The 16,004-nt window shown below is 43.6% G+C and overlaps 1 protein-coding gene across 2 annotated transcripts in view; it reads left to right on the top strand.

Annotated features, from left to right (window-relative positions):
* LOC133475628 (transmembrane protein 132D) overlaps nt 1-16,004 on the top strand; it is a 29,762-nt gene that overhangs the window by 11,385 nt on the left and 2,373 nt on the right. For both annotated transcript variants that reach the window (XM_061768744.1, XM_061768745.1), the window contains exons 3-8: nt 2,719-2,856; nt 7,258-7,444; nt 10,311-10,454; nt 14,048-14,253; nt 14,445-14,709; nt 15,748-15,939. In XM_061768744.1, coding sequence (XP_061624728.1) covers nt 2,719-2,856; nt 7,258-7,444; nt 10,311-10,454; nt 14,048-14,253; nt 14,445-14,709; nt 15,748-15,939 — 1,132 coding nt within the window. The remainder of the gene's footprint in view (nt 1-2,718; nt 2,857-7,257; nt 7,445-10,310; nt 10,455-14,047; nt 14,254-14,444; nt 14,710-15,747; nt 15,940-16,004) is intronic.

The following is a 16,004-nucleotide window of genomic DNA, read 5'->3' as shown; positions in this document are numbered from 1 at the left end:
ATGCAGTATTTGCCTTGAGGATGTTGATGGAAAAGTACAGAGAAGGTCAGAAGGAGCTACATTGTGTCTTTGTAGATCTAGAGAAAGCCTACGACAGAGTACCCAGAGAGGAACTGTGGTACTGCATGCGGAAGTCTGGAGTGGCAGAGAAGTATGTTAGAATAATACAGGACATGCATGTACGAGGGCAGCAGAACAGCGGCGAGGTGTGCTGTAGGTGTGAAAGACGAATTTAAGGTGGAGATGGGACTGCATCAGAGATCAGCCCTGAGCCCCTTCCTGTTTGCAGTGGTGATGGATAGGCTGACAGATGAGGTTAGACTGGACTAATAGACTGGAATCCCCGTGGACCGTGATGTTTGCAGATGACATTTTGATCTGCAGTGGAAGCAGGGAGCAGGTGGAGGAACAGTAAGAAAGATGGAGGCATGCACTGGAAAGAAGAGGAATGAAGATTAGCCCAAGTAAGACAGAATATATGTGCATGAATGAGAGGGGTGGAGGGGGAAGAGTGAGGCTACAGGGAGAAGAGATAGCAAGGGTGGAGGACTTGAAATACTTGGGGTCAACCGTCCAGAGCAATGGTGGGTGTGGTCAGGAGGTGAAGAAACGGGTCCAAGCAGGTTGGAACGGGTGGAGGAAGGTGTCAGGTGCGTTATGTGACAGAAGAGTCTCTGCTAGGATGAAGGGCAAAGTTTAGAAGACAGTGGTGAGGCCAGCCATGATGGACGGATTAGAGACAGTGGCACTGAAGAGACAACCGGAAGCAGAGCTGGAGGTGGCGTTGAGGTTCGCTCTCGGAGTGACCGGGTTGGATCAAATGAGAAATGAGCTCATCAGAGGGACAGCCGAGGTTGGATGTTTTGGCGAGAAAGTTAGAGAGAGAGCAGACTTGGATGGTTTGGACACGTCCAGAGGAGAAATCGTGAGCATATTGGTAGAAGGATGATGAGGATGGAGCTGCCAGGCAAGAGAGTGAGAGGAAGACCAAAGAGAAGGTTGATGGATGTCGTGAGGGAAGACATGAGGGGAGTTGGTGTTGGAGAGGAGGATGCAGGAGATAGGCTTCCATGGAAAAGGATGACGCACTGTGGCGACCCCTAACGGGACGAGCCCAAAGGAAAAGAAGAAGTGGTCTGACAATTCGGAACTGCAACAGTTTGTGGTCTAAAGAATCTAAGAAGTTTTTTAGCTACCTTTATGCAGTTGCTATATCCGCTGGGGAGCATTATTTTGCTTAATATAAAACTGGTATCATAACAGGACTAAGAATAGTCATAGAAAAGTCTAATTATCCCATTAACCATAATATATAACGGCCTTAGTTTTATTAGAATATTGTCCAAATATTAATTCACCTAAGTTGTATTTAGTTTCCTACAACTACCGCCGACAATAACAGTAACAACAGTCACACTATTCATACAAACAGTCAGGGTTCAAATAAAAACAAATACTGTGTGAGAAACACATTTTGTGTGTGCGCTGGTAATAGCCAGCGGCGTTGCTGGGAGGACCATATTTTACAACTCTGCAATTTGAAGGCGAGTATTGAGAGAGTCAAACTTGTGTCACGAGCACGCACCAAAGAGATTCGTCCAAAAATTCTACTACAGTATGTGGTTGATAAGAAAAAAGAAAAGTGTTTCTTGGAAAAAGGTAATAAAATATGTAAGAAAATGACTGTGACGTCAACCTGCTTCTTCTAATGTCGCGATTGAATCACCTCTGTATCAAATATGAAATCCATATTGGCTCCGGTTTCCCAAGCCGGCCAACTGCGGTCTTCTAGGAAAGCGAAGCCCGGGCAGAGGCTGTCGTGAAGCGCAAGCAGGCGGCACCATTTCGCCGTTGATACAGCAGAAGCCCGCATGCCGAGATCGCTCGCCACTCGAGACTTCCTTCAGAGTGCAGTAAAGCTGAACATGGTGTCACACACACACAAACACGCAAGTGTGCACAGAAACATCTGCAGGTTATGTTGAATATTTTAAATTGAGAGAGAATGTGTTGTCAAGGAGTACTGTCTCTTCTCCTTGTTCCTTTGGCTGGACTTGCTCCAGCCATACATGAAGCATAATTGCCGTTGCTTCGAGAGTCGTAATCAGAGTCGATGAGCCATTGTCGGAAAGATTCCAGGATCAACCGTGCAGATGAAAGCCAAGAAGAATTCCAGGATGCGGCGGCTTTGGACTGGTGGGGGGGGGGGGGGGGGAAGCTTACCGAGTCTTTTGGGGGTTGCGCCAAAGACGTCAGCCTGGATATGAAAGTCGCTTCCTTTGTGTTGGAAGCTTCGTTAACATATGGATTCTTTGTGTGGATACAGTGACTTCATTAGTGCACGCATCGCTTTGCCTTCTTAGCTTGATTGTAAAATTGGTAGAACAATATATCCTGCTGCAAATTGCTTTTCAGCGGAAACAAACTACATATTGGATCATATCATGAATGATGAATGAAGGATGAATGATTCCACGCATGGATGAGCAGGAAGAGATTTTTATTTATTTTTTTTGCTTCTTCGACTGCAGGTGTCACATAGGATTACATTTTGCTTATGGCATTGATAAAGGTGTCATTTTAATGTAATAACACAGTCTAAATGGTCAGTTACTTCTTTGTATTTCACTGGCTCTCAACAGGGGACATTTTTATTTACCACGTTCTTGACCTTTCCATTTTTTATTTGTATTATTTTTTTTTTTTGTACCTTTACAGAGCGACAATAAAGAATGGCGTGACCTTTCGTGCGGCAACAACAAGTAACGCTTTACTGTGGGACATCACACCGGACACGGGTGCGGATGGAGCCATCTCGGTGTTTTGTCAGAGGAAGGCTGCCATAGCGGGAAAAAGGCAAGTTTGTCGACGTTTCACATTCTGCTTGGATATATCTATGCGCGCCTTCATCAGTTAAAATTGCAATTGTCTAAATAAACAAACACTTCAAGAGTCCAAAGGAAATGTGGGAAGAGCTGTTGTGAGGTGTCTGGCTTTTAAAAGCGGTTCTGCTACTGTTGCTCCGGTGGCGCATCATTTGTTTGTCGTTGTTGTTTTGTTTGTTGGCAGCTGAGGAGTAAAAGACAAAACACCTGAGAGTCAAGCGCCAAAAAAAAAACGGACCGTGTCCCAAGACGCAATCGCTTAGCCTCTACAAGCACACGGTGGCCGAAGGGGCTGAAAAGTGTCAACACTCTTAAACATTTTGCCAACACAAACCTCAAATATACTCTCAGCAAACCGCTTCAAAATAAGTAATTCATGTGCAACATATTGGGAGACTTGTGGAATGTTGAATGCTTGTTCATGCATCCAAAACAACAACAGCAACAAAAATGACACGTGTGTGTTGTTTGAACATCTTCCAAGTGGTACTTAATGAGCCTTCAAACCTCACTAAATGGGTCTCCGGCTGTCACACATCCACTTGCAGGTTCTGTTGAGCGCAGCCACTCCAGTCAAAAGCACATGAATATTTGTGTCTTTTTTATCATTATTATTATTTCTTTTCATGGGATATGTTTTTTTTTTTTTTTATACCATAATACCAGATGTGGCCATAACTAGATCTGCAGTCTTGGTACGAATCAGGAAGAAGATGAACAAATGGTCACCAACCAAATGCTCTGTAATGTGAATGACGTTGAGCATATCGTTGTTGTCCTGCGTGTACAGTATTCACATTTTTGATTCAAGCTTCCGAGTATTCCCCTAAAAGAGATCTACTGAGGTTCAACTCAAGCTGCAAGATTAATTCTGCCTCGGAGAAATACTTCACCAAAAAGTGAAGCTCTAATCTGTGCATGGAGGGAAAAGACAAACGCGCAGGAAGCCAAAAGAATAAGAATGTGCAATACTTTGCACCTTGAAAGGAATATGAAAAGATGCAATGATAGCAATAAATAAATAAGTTTGTCAATCAGATTTCTCCAGGTCATACTAACGCATACAACATGCTTTTACTAAATAGTATCAGATCTTTTCTCCTGTTATTGATTTGACCTCATTATGTTGTTTTCACTATTCAGCACAGCTCAAATAAAACGACAACAAAAACATTGTTCACCACACAGTCTTTATTGGTTAACATACAGTATTTTTCATAGCGACTAATCTCTTCTTGAATGTCATGAAACCAACAGAACCCCTGCAGAGTTCATCCACAGTCACCCCACATATGCAGAATTCCCTTGACTTTCTTTTTGTTTTGAATGCATTTGCTGTATCCTTGTATTTCAAGCGTATTTATCCCGTGTGACAGTAATTGGAGCTTATTGTTACGGACAGCGACTCACAGACCATAAACAAGGTGCTTGTGCTACAAGCTTCAAAGAATAGAATGTGAATAGAGCAGCCTCATCCCGTCTTACACATTTGTGTTAATGCATACTTAAGGGGATAGATGCATATGCTTATGTCAAGTCAAAAGCTTTTCTTGTTTTGATATGTCATTAGAATGGCACGGTCTTTTAATAGCAGGTCTTGGTGCAATATGTTGAGATTATTCAATTATTTTAAGTCCCTGCTTTTGCTTGACTTATGTCAAATACAATAGATCACAGAGTGACAAGAAAGGAGAGACGCAGCTTTGCAGTTGTTGTTGTTGTTGAGTTTGCGACTAATGGCGGATTAACAAATCATCACTGGTGTTTTTCATATTGCTGTTACTGTAATGTAGGCCAACGGCCAGTATGTAGCCTGTCAAGAGTTCATTTGGTGAACTAAACAATGTTGTGGGTCACATTTTTATGATGTGATTATTAAGTAGGTTCGGGGTCAGTGTGGATTCCTAAAATATATAAGAAATAAAGATTTTCCAAGGGTCCCTGTCCCCCAAAGCAGCTCTTTTCAATACTAATTGCAGCGGTCTTTTTTCCCAAACGACTACATTTTTTTCTCATTCGTTGTTTTGTACTGAAATGAATCACACCATGGGAACTTTGGCCACACGAGAAAATTGAATCCACAGCCAAGTCACCATTCAGGCTGACATCCTTGCTTGAGAAGCCATTATACAACATCCCAACTCCAATGAAGTTGGGACGTTGTGTTAAACATAAATAAAAACAGAATACAATGATTTGCAAATCATCTTCAACCGATATTTAATTGAATACACGACAAAGACAAGATATTTCATGTTGAAATTGATCAACTTGATTGTTTTTAGCAAATACTCATTAACTTAGAATTTTATGGCTGCAACACTTTTATCACTGTGTTACATCACCTTTTCTTTGAACAACGTTCAATAAACGTTTGGGAACTGAGGACACTCATTGTTGAAGCTTTGTAGGTGGAATTCTTTCCCATTCTCGCTCGATGTACAGCTTCATCTGTTCAACAGTCCGGGGTCTCCGTTGTCGTATTTGACGCTTCATAATGCGCCACACATTTTCAATGGGAGACAGGTCTGGACTGCAGGCAGGCCAATCTAGTACCCGCACTCTTTTACTCTGAAGCGACGCTGTTGGTGCACGTGCAGAATGTGGTTTGACATTGTCTTTCTGAAATAAGCAGGGGCGTCCATGAAAAAGACCTTGCTTGGATGGCAGCATGTTTCTCCAAAACCTGTATGTACCTTTCAGCTTTAATGGTGCCTTCACAGATCACCAAAGTATTTACCTTTGCACAAACCCAGCAATCCCCTGAAGAAATTGAATGTTGACATTTATTGCAGCTTATAAACACAAACTAAAACAAGCAGACATTCCAACAGCTTCTTGCCAATAAATTGCAAGAGGCTAAGTGACTGTCCGTTGTGTGTTTTTATTTTTTTATGTCTCAAAAGTATTTTTGTTGTTGTAGTCAAAATGGCTGTCTATTGTTGTACTAGAGCGGCTCCAACTACCGGAGACAAATTCCTTGTTTTTGAAAATACTTGGCGAATAAAGAGGATTCCGATTCTGATCATGCTTCAATTCAGACCACTGATCCCGTCTGAATCCATATAGCAATTATTATCATTTTCCTGCACTTCATTAAAGATGATCCTTTTAGTCACACAGCGCATTATATTGAGTCATTTTACTTTTATTGACTGCAATGTAATTGATTGTATAATGCAAGTTTTTCCCAGAATTTGTTTTTTTCTTAAAGACCCAAATTAGAAATGTGGTTCCTCAGGACTTTGAAAAAAGTTGAAAATATACAGTGCAACATTAACTGTACACACATTCGTTCAATTCGTGATGAAGAACACAACAGGCGTTGATTTACAGTATAGTAAACATGAATTTGTCTTGACCTAAAACCTGGTCTCTGCTGGCCAATGAATAAAATAACAGAGAGTACATTTTACTCTGACTGTCAGCGACTCAATAAAATATAAATTATGTTCCAGTCTGAGAGCAAAGCCAGGCCAAAGATTAAAAGTGCAGAATGTACTCCTACAAAATCATTACATGCTTACTCAACCGCGGATATCTAAATAGGAATGTGCCGAGGAATTCCTGATGATAACACACAAACAACATAACTGATTCCAAAATAGACATACAGGCCTGTTTCTGTTGCTGCACCGTCGCAACCGAGGAAACAAAATAATCTCCAAAACAAAGTCCTGTGCAAAACCACTCGCGGCGTTGTTTGACCGAAAATATTTCAAATAGAATCGAAAATGGGGATCGCCAACCTTTTTGAAACTGAGAACTACTTCTTGGGCACTGATTTATGCGAAGGGCTCAGCTTGATACTAACTTCTGAAATAACAGATTTGCTTCATATTATTTAGGTTTAAAACATCGCATCAGCTTTGCTTGTCTCTACAGATGCTATGTGCTACAATACTGACATTTGAACTATTCTCGATTTTTTAAAAATAGGGTCATTATCAAATGTACACCAATGCAAGTGTGATTTTAAAAAAGAAATAGCAATAGAAAAAATGTTCGACCGTGTTGGTGACCCCTGTTTAAGTAAAACAATACATAGTAGGAAAGGATTTGGATAAAGCTGTAGATACAGGAATAGATTTTCACGCTTTCACATCCCTCTGGCATCGATGGAAGTGACCTGCAAAAAACCGTAATGGAAACGTAGGTTTGCTTGTCACCCTCCATGAACCACAAATAGCCTGCTAAGTAACGAGTGGATGGACAAACACAAAAAGGATTTTTTGTTTCAATTGTGGAGCTCTGTGCTTTATTCAGTTTCCATTCAAACTATATGTATAGTCAATTGCTGAAAAAAAAATAATAATCATTGCAGCAATGATCTAAGATGCCAAGCTAACAAGATGCTTGGTTCCCCTCGCAGGCTTGAAGGCAATCTGCTGGAGGTGCTTCAAATGGATTTTGAGGTGGATGAGCTGAGCAGTCCCGTCGACAGTCAGGTCATCGTATGGAAGTTGGAGGTCCAATCCAAAAATGTGGCCAAGACGGAAGGAGCTATGAGGATCTACACCACTCAGAGAGACTTTGTTGGCCTGGCCCCTCTTATAACGGTGAGTCGGCATCAGCTTGCACGTCCCATTATGAACCAGTGTTGGTATTACTGACAATAACGTTCCCGATAATTCTAAAGCGCGGATTGCGTCCTTTGAGCGTCAGTGCATGAAAATATGAAATGCACTTTGCTCTGATCCATTCCTGTCTGGCTGACGATGTTCAGCAAATGGGTTCTATTTTAAGCAAAGAATGACCTTGTGTTGTTGACTGACAGCCCGCTGATGTCTTTCTTCCGCGTTCAGACATGAACTAATGTGGTCATCCTCTCCTTCACTACCTGATTCACATGCTTCTATTTTTGTGGGCCTTGATCATTCTACCTCCATCCATCCATCCATCCATCCATTTTCTGAGCCGCTTCTCCTCACTAGGGTCGCGGGCGTGCTGGAGCCTATCCCAGCTATCATCGGGCAGGAGGCGGGGTACACCCGGAAATGGTTGCCAGCCAATCGCAGGGCACATACAAACAAACAACCATTCGCACTCACAGTCACACCTACGGGCTGGGGATTGGACCCGGGTCCTCAGAACTCTGAGGCTGACGCTCTAACCAGTCGTCCACCGTGCCGCCCATTCTACCTCTATAATTGAAAATAATAATCATCATAATAACAATAACTCCGATAACTTGATATCGTGCCAGCCGGCACGGTGGATGAGTGGTTAGAGCGTCAGCCTCCCAGTTCTGAGGACCGGGGTTCAATCCCCGGCCCCGCCTGTGTGGAGTTTGCATGTTCTCCCCGTGCCTGCGTGGGTTTTCTCCGGGCGCTCCGGTTTCCTCCCACATCTCAAAAACATGCATGCGAGGTTCATTGCAGTCTCTAAATTGCCCGTAGGTGTGAATGTGAGTGCGAATGGTTGTTTGTTTATGTGTGTCCTGCGATTGGCTGGCAACCGGTTCAGGGTGTACCCCGCCTCCTGCCCGATGATAGCTGGGATTGGCTCCAGCACGTCCGCGACCCGCATGAGGAGAAGCGGCTCAGAAAATGGATGGATGGATGGATATATGGTGCCAGAGAAGGATGAGTGTAGGAGTGATGTGTGTCACAGTGTGCCATTTCTTCTGTCACATGTCAGCCAATCATGTTCTTGAACCGGATTTATTTGTCTTTGACCATAGTGGCTCACATTCATATCGCTTTGGACTGTAATAATGCTGAGGGGCCTGAAGTTACGAGGACAGGTTATCCCTATTTGTGAAGTTGAAGAAGAAGAAGAGTTGAGTAGAAGTTGACCCCAGGCAATGGAAAGAGACATGAGATTTACTTCTCAATACTCCAATATACTCGACAATGCCAAATGCCACACAGTTACTGGGTTTATATTTGCTTTTGAACAATATTGTAATGCCAGTCAAAAGAAAAAACAAGAAAGACAAGTTACTTCTCCCTCATTTCGACCCGTTTTACAGTTGAGAGAAAAGCATCCATCTGCTTTATTCTGTCCTCTGAGTGAATTTTATGAGGGCCGTTAGGGATATTATTCAGGATTAGCTCTCACACTAACTATTGATTTGAGCATTGAAGTCGTGTAAATGGGAGCATTGGAGTAGTGTTAATGAGAGCAAGACTCGTGCGTATGAGAGTGTTTGAGTCGTCCCTATGAGAGCCTTCGAGTAGTTTGTGTGTGTGTGTGTGTGAAAGCATTTGAATAGTAAGTGTGAGAGCTAATCCTGAATAATGTCCCTAACGGCCCATCATAGAATTTCACTGGTCACGCTCCACTACTCTCAAACTGTCATGCACACACACACGCGCTACTCAACTTCATTTAGATGTGATTTTGTGATTTTACACGAGACACACGGTCATCTGCTTCAATTTGATTATTTGGGGCTGCACACAAGCATGTGCCTCATGCGTATTGCTCCGTGAGAAATTAACAAGAGCTATTACCTCGAAATGTACTGGGTGTGCCCTTTTAACTACATTGCAATTGCCGCTACAATTGAATGTGATGAGGGATACTGTTGACAAGCCAAAAGTGTTAAAACACAAAGAAAACGGGCTCTTCTACAAAACATCTCCAAAAGCACGACATTTCGGGAAACCCAAAAAGCGCCATCTTTGTTGAGCCAATCACATTGTATCGTCGAAGCAAGCAAGCAAGCTATTTTAAACACTTCAGAGCAGGAAATAATTGGTAAAAAAAAAAAAAAAAAACACACCCACCCACGTGGGGACAGACCAACAGTATTGATTTGTGGAAAAAAAATTGAAGTGACCAAATTTGGACATAAGAGGATTCCGTCCAAAAGCGATGCTGTGTTCCCAAGGTGCTGTGAGCGCTTTAGGGAGGATTTAGATGCTTAGTACTGTACATACAGTATTATGTTCTCTCTTCCGGGCATGGCATTTCTCAAAACAGTAAACCTAACAACAAAGTGAAACAGGAGTCTTAACTGCTCTGAATGTGACTTTGCCTACATACTGGAATTTCTGGCTTATATTCTTAATTCTCTATTTTCCTTCTCTTAACACCCCTTGTTTACACTTGTCCAAAAATGCCACAAAAAGCCAAAGAAAAAGCCAAATTTAGGTTCATCCTTTGATGTTTGCTCGAAATGTTTCTCGGAGTCGTCGAGGGGCACGTATTCTGGTCCCGCACGTATTCTGATGGCTTGTATGACGTCATCCATAATGACCATCTTATTGCAATACATGAAGTATTGCACTAAAACCCCAAAAGCCAAAGAAAAAGCAGAACACAAACATGACGTGACAGTGTTCGACAGTGCAGCTTCTACTGCCTACATACATTTTTATGCACAATAAAATGGAGTGTCCACTAGTCTGCTCTGATTTTTTTCTTGAAAATGTCGACCTGAACCGACAACGGACTCGCGTATTGCTTCGATTGCAGGACCCTGACGTCCTGAACACCGCAGTCCTGACCGGCAAGAAGGTGGCGGTGCCTGTAAGAACGGTCGCTGTGGAAGAGGACGGCCGGCTCACCGATGTTTCGGAATATACGGAATGCAGCTCTACTGATGAAGATGCTCTCAAGGTACTGAATGCTTCACTCGCATATACAATACACATTACACTACTTGCTTTGATACAAACTTTGTATCTTTTATTTTAATCAGGGCTATAGTTTAAAGTGTTTTCTTCTATGACACAAAACTCTGCAAACGACAAAAGAAGATTTTGTCCACAGGCAGTGTTGGGGAGTAACTAATGGCATGAAACAAGATGACATCATTCAGTTACAAAATGTATGCAATTGTAATCCATTACATTACCGCGAGAAAATTTGTAATGAAGTTACAGTTACTGCTGTAAATGTATTTATGTATTTACAATGAATCCTGTTTCGTTATCAGTGTATTATTGAATATGCTTTTAATCCACTTTTGAGAGGAAACATCCGATGGTCCAAAGTAATCAAATTAGTAATTAGTTATATGACCTTGAGAAAATAATTGAAATAGTGACACGACTATTCCATTTTCAACAGGGTAACTTGTAATTGTACCCAAGACCATTTCCAAAGTCATCTTCCCAACACTGTTCACAGGAGTGGTGGGCCATGTGTGTGACAGCAAGCACAAATGGAGACAAATACGTCCTACCAAAGTCACCCGTTCTCGCCATCTCTTTTCCACTCAGCAAAACAAAAGTGTCAGTGGGGCTTCAACAGGATCACCCATCAATCTCGTCCTCCACGACGAGCCGCTGAGCGAGATCGCTCAGCGCCAATGACCTCGCAGTCTGCCACGCGGCTCTCGTCCTGTGACTTTTCCCTTCTATCCTGTGAACCCGGGCATGGCTAGCTTTTTTTCACTGATGAAATTGAAAGTCAGGGCCCAGGCCTGTGGGGTCTCAGGATGTCAAAATGTACATTCAAGAAGTACAATGGGCTCCAGTCTAAAGCGAGCATACTGTACATTTTCATCATAAAATATGTTCCAGAACTTAGGCATACAAAATGGAGGACTGCCACCTCCAACAGACTGGATATCTACACACACACACACAAAATATGAATGCAAAACTTTTGTTTTTATCCAATGTGAGCTTTGCTAAAAGAGCTTAGTTTTTTTCCTATGTACACAAAACAACTAATTCTCTAAAATGTCATTCACAATAATGTTTCAGTCTATGTTAATGAGCACTTTTTCCTTGCCGAGATCATCCATCTACCTCCCAGGTATGGCTTATCGAGATGCTAATTAGACAACAGGATTGTTGCACAGTTGTGCCTCAGGCTGCCCACAATAAAAGGCCTCTCTAAAATGTGCAGTTTTATAATTTGGGCTGCGTCACAAAACCACTCAAGTGGCAAAAGGCACCTCAGGGGTTGACGAGATCTGATGAGTTGATGAGTTCTGGAAGGCTCCGGCTGTTGTAAGTGCAGTCGGAGTAGTGAGGGGGTTCGGCAACTTCAGTATCTTGTCTCTACTTTTGGTTCTGACGGCTGCATCGATCTCCAGCTTTCACTGGAGCGGTTCCTATCTGAGTGTAAAGCGACTGGGATGAAAATCAGCACCTTCAAATCTGAGACCATGGTCCTCAGTCAGAAAAGGGTGGCGCGCCCTCTACGGGTCAGGGATGAGATGCTGCAACCAATTGGAGGAGTTCAAGTATCTCGGGGTCTTGTTCACAAGTGAGGGAAGAATGGAACGGGAGATCGACAGGCGGATCGGTGCGGCGTCTGCAGTGATGCGGACTTTGTATCGGTCCGTTGTGGTAAAGAAGGAGCTAAGCCGAAAGGCGAAGCTCTCGATTTACCGGTCGATCTACGTTCCTACCCTCACCTCTGGTCACCAGCAGTGGGTCGTGACCGAAAGAACAAGATCCAGGATACAAGCGGCCCAAATGAGTTTCCGCCACAGGATGTCCGGGCTCTCCCTTAGAGAACGGGTGAGAAGCTCGGCCATCCGGGAGGGGCTCAGAGGAGAGCCGCTGCTCCTCCACATCGAGAGGAGCCAGATGAGGTGGCTGGGGCACCTGATTCGGGTGCCTCCCGGACGCCTCCCCGGTGAGGTTTTTCCGGGCACGTCCCACCGGGAGGAGACCCCGGGGACGACCCAGGCCAGCCGAGAGACGAACGCCTCGGGATCCCCCCGGAAGAGCTGGATGAAGTGGCTGGGGAGAGGGAAGTCTAGGCTTCCCTGTTTCAGCTGCTGCCCCCACAACCTGACCTCAGATAAGCGGCGATGGATGGACGGATGGTGAACTGCACCCTGAGACGGTTTCGGACACGTTGTGAAGAAATTCTTTGGTTTTGGGGACCGATTGTTGTGTGTGTGTTATGTTGTTACTCATCAATTTATCAAGGCTGAACTTCATTTGCCCAGTTGCTAAAGTTGACTTCCTAATAGAATAATAGAACCTGCTTTAAATCCTTAAATTAGATTTGCAGAAGAAACGACAGTCATAATTATCAGTGAAAGCAGTCTGTCTGTAGTGCCTCATGAAAAGAAGATTCAATTTCAAACAAATTTCGATTTATGACACAAAAAACCCGCTGGGTGCTGTTATTGTTGACAGAATGAGATTGGGACTGAGAAGAGTGGGCGGCTGCCACATTAAAATGTATTCCATCTAAAATGATCTTTTGAAGTGTTATTTGAACATACTGTAGCTCGCAGTTCAGTTTAAGCGTGAAGCTGATGTTCTCATTCAAAAGCGGAAATGATCAATGTGTGTCCGAATATGGGTGAACAGATGATGGCGTTCACAATGCATGAAAATACGAGGACTGCGTACAGATTGAAACGCTTAAAAACAACTGCACTCTTGTCTATGATCCCACGTTTGCATTTGGAATTCTCCATCGCTGCCACACTGTAAATGGGCTGTTTGGATTGAATTCATGCATGAGATTATTTGTCAGGAAGTTAGGCCACAACAGGATGACGCATAGCGACGGGGTCATTTAAAAGCTTTAGCTGCGGACACGGGTGCGGGACGATTCTGAAATGCACTGATGATCCTCTCCAAAATAGCACGTGCACATGGTTGCACATCGTGCTGCATTCGTGCAAATAAGAGCCAGATTTGCTATTTGTATTCCTCCTTAGGCTATCAGTCAAAGTCACATTATTTTTTTTCCACTCCTGTGTGCATTTCCAGAGGCTGGTGACTGAATTGAAATGCGGCCTTATAGTTATCAAGTTTGTCGCGAGCGCTGGCTGTTGTGAGGACCAACGGAAAGCTCCTGCTTCAAGTTTTAGCTTAGCCATGTGATCTTTCTGGACTAGCTAGGTCACTTTTGAAATGATCGTGTGATGAATGCACTTGGCTGTGAAGGACTGTTGTTGAGCGCTGTACCACATGATAGCACATGATTGATTAACATAAAATTGCAATGCCGCGTCTTCCTAAAGCTTTGGAGCAGTGGTCACCACAGTAGTTTATTGTTTGTCACTACGGTAACACATGCAGTGCGAAACTCCCTCAAGGACATTTGTCGTGGGGAGAATCGACCATTTGATCATGTTAGTCACTAGGTAAATGACTAACATAACCCTCATTGACAACCCTATTCCAACTGCAGATGCAGCTAGTTCACAAAAATGTGCCTGGACAAACTCGTTGACTTAATCAAGGACATTAAAATGATCAAGTATCCGCATGTGTCTTCCTCTCCAGGTCTCGGACAGGTGTGACTATGTTTTTGTCAATGGCAAGGAGACAAAAGGCAAAGTCAAGATGGTGGTGAACTTCACCTACAGCTACCTCAGTGCTCAACTTGAGCTGAATGTGTGGATGCCGCGACTCCCCCTCCAGATCGAGGTGTCGGACTCAGAGCTGAGCCAAATCAAAAGCTGGAGGATCCCTATACTAACTTCCAAGAGGTGGGTTACACATTTGTGTCCGTGAAAGTCCACCTTGTGTGCCCTCAAAACCATTCATTTCTCCAATCCAAATCATCTCAGTTCGATGCTTTTGCTTGCATTGCATAACACTCTCTGTGATCCAATCAGACAGAAACAGGGTTGCCCGACGAGTCCAATATCTAACAGGTGGTGTGTTTTCTATGGCTCAGATCCGGCTGGAACAGTGAAGTGGATGAAAAGAAGGCAAAGGGCTGCACGTTGCAGTTTCAGCACGCTCTGGTGCGTGTGCTAACCCACTTTGTGGCCGAGCAGGCGGACCCTCGGGACCCTAAAGCCTATTTCCTGGGCTCTGACTGGCAGGTGGATGTAACAAGACTGGTTAGATATTTTATGAAGGTGGAAGATCCCCGTGTGGCGAGGCTGCAGGCGGGGAGGGTGCTATCAGGCCGCGACATTGGGACCACTGCCATCCAGGTAACTAAGCATGAGCATCAAATCAATAAAATGAGAACCCCCGGGGATGGAAAAGAGAACACACGAGCACTGCGCGAGGATTGGGTCTGACCTGTCTGTCAAGGTCAGCAAGAACAGACTAAACTACATTTCAGTATTGTGACAAGCTGACTGCTATCGGAACTCCTTTTTGCTGGGAAATATGGTGCAACATAGTGGCAAAGCCCACTTAGCCAATGTTGGATTCATTCATTCATTCATTCATTCATCTTCCATTCCGCTTTATCCTCACGCGGGTTGCGGGCGTGCTGGAGCCTAGCCCAGCTATCTTTGAGGCGAGAGGCGGGGTGCACCCCGAACTGGTTGCCAGCCAATCGCAGGGCACGTAGAAACAAACAACCATCCGCAATCACATTATTATTATCATAGATTATTTGTATTTCGATATTGCACCAAAAAAAGGTCAAGTAGGGTACACCAATATATGTTGGCCTTCCATGCAATTTTTACAGAATGGTAAAAAGCAAAAGTAAGCTCAATAGAAGAGCGGCATTCCCGGGACTGAAACAGCTGTCAAAGTGGCTTATGCAAATGGGATTAAAAGGCGACGCTCAGAGCAGACAGGTCCGCGTAAAGTCAATTACAAAGTTGGGATTATGCGTGCCTAATAGTCGCTCATTCCTCGAAGAGATGTTGACATTGGAGTCCGGCATTCACATTTGACGAGTATCACTCATTGCAAAGATCTCTCACTGACCAGCCATATTGTATGTTGGCCCCAAAATGATCGAATCCGAAGTGGACGAGCTGTAAAGTTCGTCCTTGGCCAGACGACACACTTTGAAACTCATAACTATGAGCGTAACTCGAATGACATACTGGCACGTAGAGATTTGTTTCACTCAGCCAGGTCGGCATTATAAATGAGAAACTGATCTCGATTGCCTTGGGAAAAAAAATAAAAGTTAAAAAAAAAAAAAAAAATATATATATATATATAAAGTTGGATGAAACAAAATGGTCTTTGCCCTTACTGTATGTGATATTGTTGTGCAACAGGTGTTTTCTCCACTTTCTGACACAATCTTGGCAAAAACAACGGTGCAGGTCACAGATGAAAAAGTGACCATTACTGAACTGGGGGTCCAGATGGTTGCGGGTCTCTCAATGACCCTACAGCTCAGCCCAGGAAGCAACAGGGCCATTCTGGCAACCACAACGACACAGGAAGTTCTGCGCTTGCCCAAACAGGTGACATTCTTCATCAACCTACGCCCACCATGAATAAATGCTTGTTCCAAAACACAATGACAATT

Source organism: Phyllopteryx taeniolatus, chromosome 3 (genome assembly GCF_024500385.1).
Source record: "Phyllopteryx taeniolatus isolate TA_2022b chromosome 3, UOR_Ptae_1.2, whole genome shotgun sequence".
Classification (NCBI taxonomy): Eukaryota; Metazoa; Chordata; class Actinopteri; order Syngnathiformes; family Syngnathidae; genus Phyllopteryx; species Phyllopteryx taeniolatus.
The sequence above is the reverse complement of the archived record's forward strand: the minus strand, read 5'-3'. Positions and strand labels throughout refer to the sequence as shown.